Consider the following 8,224-nt stretch of genomic DNA (forward strand, 5'->3'; position numbering starts at 1 on the left):
TATCTTATGTTTCAAGTGTTGGAAACAATGGCCCATGCCTTTCTACAGTTGGTTGTCCAAGTGGCACTACATCAAGCATAATAGGTTAGTTTCCTGTTTTAGCAATAGACTTGATTATGCCCAGCCGACATAGCTCAGGGGTTGAGTGTTGACCTATGAACCAGGAGATCACAGTTCGATTCCTGGTCAGGGCGCAGGCCCAGGTTGTGGGCTGGATCCCCAGTGGGGGGCATGCAGGAGGCAGCCAGTCCATGATTCTCTCTCATCATTGATGTTTCTACCTCTCTCTCCCTCTCCCTTCCTCCCTGAAATCAATACAAATATACATTTAAAAAAATAAATAAAAATGCCACAATACAAAGATGTTCCAGAGTTGCTTTGGAGTAGGTAAGGAGACTCCTTAAAAATACAAAATATCTTTATATAGTAAAAGCCATACCCGTGAAATACTATTTATTTTCCTTCTTAGATAACACAGCGTAGAAATTAGATGGTGCCACCCTTTCCACCTTTATTTTTTTCTTTTTGAGGAACTCCCACACTTATTTTTACCTTCTGGTAAAGCTGAGTATTGACCACAGGAGCTACTGGGAGTTTTAATAGGCTGAACATTAATCTGAAGCATAATTAAGCAAGGATGATACAAAATAGGAAGCCATCTGGGGTTTGCTTTTTCAAAACTCATCTTAAAGTATTTAGTATATATTTGGTAGTTATGCAAAGAAAGAAATCCCACTTCCTATTTCTTAAATGAAAAAGGATACACAGCAAGCTATTCAATTTCCTTTTTTTCTTTCACTTCAAGAAGTAATTTTTTAAAAATTGGGTATGTTAACCTAAAAAGAGCTATTTAACTTCAACTGTAGATTGGAGTATCCATTGTTTCCATTCCCTTTAAATCAATACTAAGATACTAAAAATGGTAACTGAGATAGTTCCTAAGTCACCCAAGTAGAATTCCCCAAAACAAAGAAACCAACTAAATGCTAATCTGTCTTTTTATAAGATGAAGTTATATACTCAAACTAAAAAAATATTACTAACTTTTTACTAGTTCAGTAATGATTACCCAAATTGTGGATTAATCAGAGCCTTTGCTTCTTTTTCCCCCTCCTTCTGGCTACTTTCAGCACTTCATGGCTCATAATATATTTAAAAATATAGACAAAAAGAGAAGTTGAATGTAAGGAAGTAAATTCTGCATTATATTCACTCTTATAAATAAGTCTTACATAATGGTTGTATTCTCTCTCCCACCAATGTTTTTCACTAAAAACTTATTTTAAAAATCTCCCCCATCTTGTATGATCTCTACCTTTCCATTGCCCACAACTTCTATGCCATATTTTTTTAATATATTTTTTTATTGATTTCAGAAAGGAAGGGAGAGGGAGAGAGAGATAGAAACATCGATGATGAGAGAGAATCGCTGATTGGCCTGCATGCCCCCCACTGGGGGCTGAGCCCACAACCCGGGCATATGCCCTTGACCAGAATCGAACCTGGGACCCTTCAGTCTGCAGGCTGACGCTCTATCCACTGAGCCAAACCGGCTAGGACTTCTATGCCATCTTTACCTGTTTTCTGTTTTGCTTTGTTTTGTTTTGGTTTGGTTTGGTTTGTTCCAATGAAGAAGCAGTGTTGGGAAAGCCAGCTTTGAGATGTAAGATTCGAGGCAGAGGTAGAAAATTTAAGAACAAGGTAATAGGAAATAGAGACACTGGGTAAAGAGAAGACATTGAAAAACCAGCCAAAAATTATAACAGCTGCATCCCTGTGTGAGGACCAAAATACATGGCATGAAATGTGCTAAAGTTATATGCATAAATATACCACATTTGATAACAGGTTAGTGGGGAGTGGGAAAGGGAAAATTAAAATTAATGCAGAAGGTCCTCTGTATCCTGTCCTGGCTTTTCCTATTTCAGGGTCTAAAATGCCCTGATCAAACAAGTCTTATTAGATCTTCAGAAATAATTGAGAGTCCACTGAATTACTAGTACTTATCACTGACTAGTCAATGCATCAGCAAGAAAGTGAATACGTTACCTGTGTCCCCAGTGGGAAAGTATCTGATTTCTGATCTGGGATACTGTTGCTTTGGGTTGCAGAAGTGCTTGTGAGGGAATCCTTTATTTCCCGGTTGGGGAAGGGAATAAACAGTCCTTTGTTTGAGTCTGTGTTAAAAGAAAAGGCATACAATGGAGCACTGACCAGATGTCAAAGGCAACATATCTGTGGAAAGATACTAGGAGGGAAGTCACAAGATTGAGAGCTAGTTCTGGTGACACTACTTGGAAACCACGTGTAAATGGGCAACTTGCTTAACCTCTTTGAATCTGTTACCTCACTTGTAAAACATTATGATAAAAACCTAACCTGCCTATCTCTTAGAGCAGCAGTTCTCAACCTGTGGGTCTTGACCCCTTTGGCGGTCGAACAACCCTTTCACAGGGGTTGCCTAAGACCATCTTGCATATCAGATATTTACATTACGATTCATAACAGTAGCAACATTACAGTTATGAAGTAGCAACGAAAATAATTTTATGGTTGGGTCATAACATGAGGAACTGTATTTAAAGGGTCAGAAGGTGAGAACCACTGTCTTAGGGTGAGGTAAAGCTAAAACAAGATAATGGGTATGAAATAGCTTCATAAATTATGAAAGGCTCAATAGAAATTAAGAAGAAGGCAAATGTTATACACATTTCCTAGTGAATAAATAAACAAATTGGACTTCATTAAAAATGTTATACATCTAAAAACAATATCCACAGAGTAAAAAGGTATTTTCTATTTCCAGAAGATAAGTTATGTGGATTTATGAAAAAAGGAAAAAAAATTTTTTTTTTGGTTGAGCAATTTTAAAAGTTTCACTCAAGGGATGGACTTTGAGTTGGGTTATAAAGAGTAGGATTTTTTTAAAAATATTTTTTATTGATTTCAGAGAGGAAGGGAAAGGGAGAAAGAGATAAAAACATCAACGATGAGGGAGACCATTGATTGGCTGCCTCCTGCACGCCCCACACTGGGGACAGAGCCTGCAACCGGGGCATGTGCCCTGACCAGGAATCAAACTGTGACGCTCAACCACCAAGCCACGCCAGCTGGGTGAAAGGGTAGGATTTTGATTAAAACATTCCAAGCAGAAGGGACAGCATTAGTTCAGGGACAGAGGAGGGAGAAAGGAAGAACTATTTGAGGAAGAGGGAGTGTTTTGGTTTGATTGAAGAATTGGACATTGCAATTGAGAAATAGATAAGTTTACAGGTTAGGCCGAAGAGACAAACTGCAGCCAGAGTTTAGGAGAAGGCTTGTATGCCAGACTAATGAGTCTTAATTTAGTAGGTGAGTGGGAGCCATGGAAGTTTTTGAGCAGGAAGTATGAGTATCACAGCTGGAGTTTTAAGAGAATTAATCTGACAGGAATGTACAAAATACACTGAAGGAAGAAGAGACTGGGAGGCAGCATGATGTAATGGTTAAGAGGACTTTGATGACAGATCAACCAGAGTTTGCATCTCAGCTCTGCTACTTACTGTAAAACTAGAGCAAGTTATTGCACCTCTTTGGTTCTCAGTTTCCTCATCTGTAAAACAAGGATAACTATAACCATCTTCAAGGTTATTGTGAGGATTACATGAGATAATGCACAGGGCCTGGCCCAGCATTTGCACTCAGTAAATGATAGCTACTAAGCTTACCTGCTAAGAAACTATTAAAAAAAGGAAAGGAAGGATTGTCAATTGTGGATCATGCGTATGGACATTCAGCTGGGCTTTAGAGAAGAAAGCAACATCAACTGCTAAGGTGCTGAGCCTGAGTGATGGGAAAGTGGTGGTAACAGTTGGAGGAAAGGGGTTCATTTGTGTGTGTGTTTTTTAACGTGTTTAAATTGAGGGACTGGAAAGTTATCCAATGGTGATTCTAAGTATATATTACTATTTGGTCAGCTAAAATGGGGGACTGGTGCAGAGAGAGACTGATACAGTTTGTCAAAATTAGACCAATATATTTAAGAGTCATCTACAGGGAGGAAATAAAGCAAACTGTGGGAATAGATCAGATCTATAAGGGCAAAAAATAGAGAAAGAAGAGAGTTTAAAGGCAGTCCAGCTATGCTTATTTTAGAAGTATGGGGAAAGGGAGAGGAACCTTCGAAAGAGACAAAGGTTAGGGGGTTAGAAGAGTCAGATGAGGATCCAAGATAGTGGAGTTTCCCTCCCTTGTCTAAATGGTTGATGGGAAAGCACTGTTTTGAACAACTGAGCTAGTGAGAGCTATTCTTCAAAAAGTTTTCGCCTGTGGCAGGACCATTAACATGGCATAACCACATTAGTCATATTGAATTACCAACAGTGCTTACAGGCAAAATTCTCCAGGGATCTAGTACAAACATAATTTTCAGTGGAAGCAAAGCTCCTAATGCTTCAAAATAACAAAATAAATTTTATTTTTTTAAAAATCCAGGCAACAGCTGGAGTTTCTAAGAACCTTTAGAAATGGGCCCTGTATCTAGTAAAGCAGTTTGTTCTCAGCAGAGATTGTACACTATAAAACATTTTAATTCATGGAGTGAATCTTTGTGTGTGCTAATGATGTAATATGACATAGGTGAAATTTAATTCAGCTCATATGAAAAGACCAATTATGCTTCAATGTATCTTTGTCTTTCTGGAAATGGATATATAAACACTTTTACCTAAAACAATGACAGGAAGGTAGTATACCAAATTAACTAGGATTCTCTTTAGGGAAAAGGTTTATAAGTGATTAAAATATTATTCTTCATGCTTTTCAATATTTTTCAAAATTATTACAATATAATCAATTCTGAAATATTTAAAATGCTATTTAAAATGAAATAAAGAAATCATGGTCCATGAGCCACATGCATTGAGACTTCCAAGAAAGGAAAATAAAAATCATACCTATGACTTATTTTACCATTAAATACTATAAAAATGACTCATCAATAAATGTCCACATGAATAGATAAGTCAGGAAAACAAAAGACTATATGTTATAAACCCTTAATACTAAAACTACACAGTCAATCTACTAAAGTTATTGCTAGAACTTTAGGATTGATTTTTAGAGTTTGTATATAATTCAATAGATCCTTCAGAGGGAGAGAGGCCTCAACACAGAAGAAAGCTTTCTCAAGTAAAAGGTCATCTGATGAGTGCCAGGTTAATCCACAAGGATCCATTGCATGCAATTTCTCCAGTGGAAAGCTTTCTCCTATCCTGTGGCACTATCATTAATGTGGCAAAACCACTTCAGTCATATTAGATTACCAACAGTGCTTACAGGAAACGCTCCCAGCACAAAACACAGGAGATTCTGCAACTAAAAGGTTCAAGGTGGAAAAGCCCAGAAGGCCTAGAGTGTGAGCTGCATTGATGCAGATGAGTCACAAGTCTCTGGCTAATGAATCAATCACCTTGGCAATGCCAAGGGCCCATGGGGACTGGCAATGCAATTTTTAGGATGTACTAATGATGTAAAGTGATATAAATGAAACTGAACTCTGAGTGCAGCTTGTGCTTTGATGGCTTCTAGCTTAGGCCTGCTCAATAAATAGGGTCCTTCTGGCAGGGAGAGGAAGGAGGAAAAACAGCCAGTAAATCTTGTGTTTGCTTCAAATCTATGTTATTTCTCAACTGTTTTGTCTTCATTCTACCCAAGATTGGCCACAAACGCCGAAACAATTAATGTTCTAATCATTTGTGATGAGAGAGAGAGAAAGCTTACCAGTTTCAATCCTGTTATCAACATCAGCACTGACTTTTGATGCAGAGCTCTCATCTGTCACACAGTTTTTCATGGTCTTCTCCCTAGAGCTGCTGTGTAGAATAATTTATTTAAAACTCAAAAGGTTTCTGAGATCATCAATAAATGCTACTTAGAAAATACTAATTCATGGTGATCTCATTTTAAAAAAATTTTTGTTGTTGTTAATCCTCACCCGAGGATGTTTTTCTATTGATTTTTAGAGAGAGTGGAAGGGCGGGGGAGAGACAGAGAGAAACATCAATTGGCCACCATCCATATGCGCCCTGACCAGGGCGAGGGATTGAGCCTGCAACCCAGGCATGTGCCCTTGACCAGAATTGAACCCGGGACCCTTCAGTCTGTGGGCCAACACACTATCCACTGAGCTAGCGATCTCATTTTTAAACTGATAAGAACAGATACTACACTTGATCTTAGCCCAAAGGCCGAGAAGCGATGTGATCTCATTTTTAAATGCTGTAGAACATATTAATTTCATAAAATTTCAGTTAAAGCCATTTTTTAAAAGTCATATTTTTACTGGGAACATGATAGAGAAGGGCACTTATAGCTGAGCCTTTAAAGTATTAAAGCCAGAAAATTCAGAACTGAGGCATTCTGTCTTCTTGATACAGACTTAGGTCTGAATGATTTTGAGGAAATAAGATATTTTCTTTGGAATTAAAAACTCAAAACACAGAAAGGAAGGTTTTGCTGCCAAGAATTATAATGGAGACAAACAGCCATTAATTAGAAAAACAGACATGAAAGGCAAGTAAGTATTAGCACTTTACAGATGTACTAAATTAAATTGTGAAGTACAGTAAGCAAACAACCTAGAGCCCGTGGTCGGCAAACCGTGGCTCGCGAGCCACATGCGGCTCTTTGGCCCCTTGAGTGTGGCTCTCCCACAAAATACCATGTGCAGGTGTGCATGTAGTGTGATTGAAACTTCGTGGCCCATGCGCAGAAGTCGGTATTTTGTGGAAGAGCCGGTATTTTGAGGAAGAGCCACACTCAAGGGGCCAAAGAGCCGCATCTGGCTCGGGAGCCGCAGTTTGCCGAGCCGCAGTTTGCCAACCACTGACCTAGACTATGAGCCAGGCACTTTAAAATATATATTTTATTGATTTTTTACAGAAAGGAAGGGAGAGGGATAGAGAGTTAGAAAGATTGATGAGACAGAAACATTGATCAGCTGCCTCCTGCACACCTTCTTCTGGGGATGTGCCCACAACCAAGGTACATGCCCTTGACTAGAATCGAACCTGGGACCCTTCAGTCCGCAGGCCGATGCTCTATCCACTAAGCCAAACCAGTCAGGGCGAGCCAGGCACTTTATACCCAACATTTCATTTAATCATAAAAGCTCTCCTATGATATGTTATCCCCATTTTATGGGTTCAGGGAACTGGGACTAAGAAAGGCTTAAAAAAAAATTTTTTTCACCCAAGGTTGGAAAGCTTGTAAGATAATACTTAGTAATATTTTACCACTGGTTTTGCAATCATTATATGGTAACTAAACAGAAATATGATGGCACTAATTATTTGCCTTAGTAGAAAGTTTATTCAGTTATACATTAATTCATCTCTGTATTTCTATAGGAAGCAGGGTACCCCAAGGCTTTTAAAACAGGAATTACTTTATAAAATACATATCCTTTATAATAAAAGCCTAATATACTAAGTGACCAGTTGTCTGGTCATCCGTTCAACCAATCAAAGCATAATATGCTAATGATATGCTAAGGCTGCTTAACCGCTCCGCTCTCTATGATGTGCACTGACCACCAGGGGGCAGAGCTCCAACTGGTAGGTTAGCTTGATGCTGGGGTCTGGCCAATCAGGACTGAGTGAGACAGGCTGGATATGCCCTGGAGCCCTCCCACAGTCCCTCCCCAGCTGGCCAACCCCTGCGTCCTTCTCCAGCCCCGATCGTGCACCAGTGGGGTCCCTCGGCCTGGCCTGCACCCTCTCGCAATCTGGGACCCCTCAGGGGATGTCAGAGAGCGAATTTCGGCCCAATCCTGGAGGCCAGGCCCCACTGGTGCAGAATTCATGCACTGGGCCTCTAGTCTATCCTATCTAATAACAGACAAACATGGTAATTAACCATATCTCCGCTACGCTTCCCATTGGCTAATCAGGGTGATATGCAAATTAACTGCCAACCAAGATGGCGGCCAGCAGCCACGCAGCTGAAGCAAACATGAGGCTTGGTTGCCCCGGCGATGGAGGAAGCCTAGGTTCCCCCCCTGCCGCAGCCCAGCTCTGAGCCTGAAAGCAACAGCTCCGAAATGCAACAATGTTTCAATTATAGAAGCTAGACAAACCCCAGAAATCTGCTTTCAGCCAGCCAGCCTCGGAGCTGGAGCCGCAACAAAGTTTCAATTACAGAAGGTAAATAAATCCCAGAATAAAAAAAAAAAAAAAAAAAAAGG

General features: G+C 39.7%; 1 protein-coding gene across 1 annotated transcript in view; it reads right to left on the reverse strand.

The window, feature by feature from the left end:
* The window catches only part of LRRC36 (leucine rich repeat containing 36), a 36,712-nt gene that overhangs the window by 17,038 nt on the left and 11,450 nt on the right, over positions 1 to 8,224 (reverse strand). The window contains exons 5-6 of the mRNA XM_006769785.2: positions 5,761 to 5,849; positions 2,050 to 2,177 (exon numbers count right to left, since the gene is read on the reverse strand). Coding sequence (XP_006769848.1) covers positions 2,050 to 2,177; positions 5,761 to 5,849 — 217 coding nt within the window. The remainder of the gene's footprint in view (positions 1 to 2,049; positions 2,178 to 5,760; positions 5,850 to 8,224) is intronic.

This window comes from Myotis davidii, unplaced genomic scaffold (assembly GCF_000327345.1).
Source record: "Myotis davidii unplaced genomic scaffold, ASM32734v1 scaffold243, whole genome shotgun sequence".
In the NCBI taxonomy this organism is placed as follows: domain Eukaryota; kingdom Metazoa; phylum Chordata; class Mammalia; order Chiroptera; family Vespertilionidae; genus Myotis; species Myotis davidii.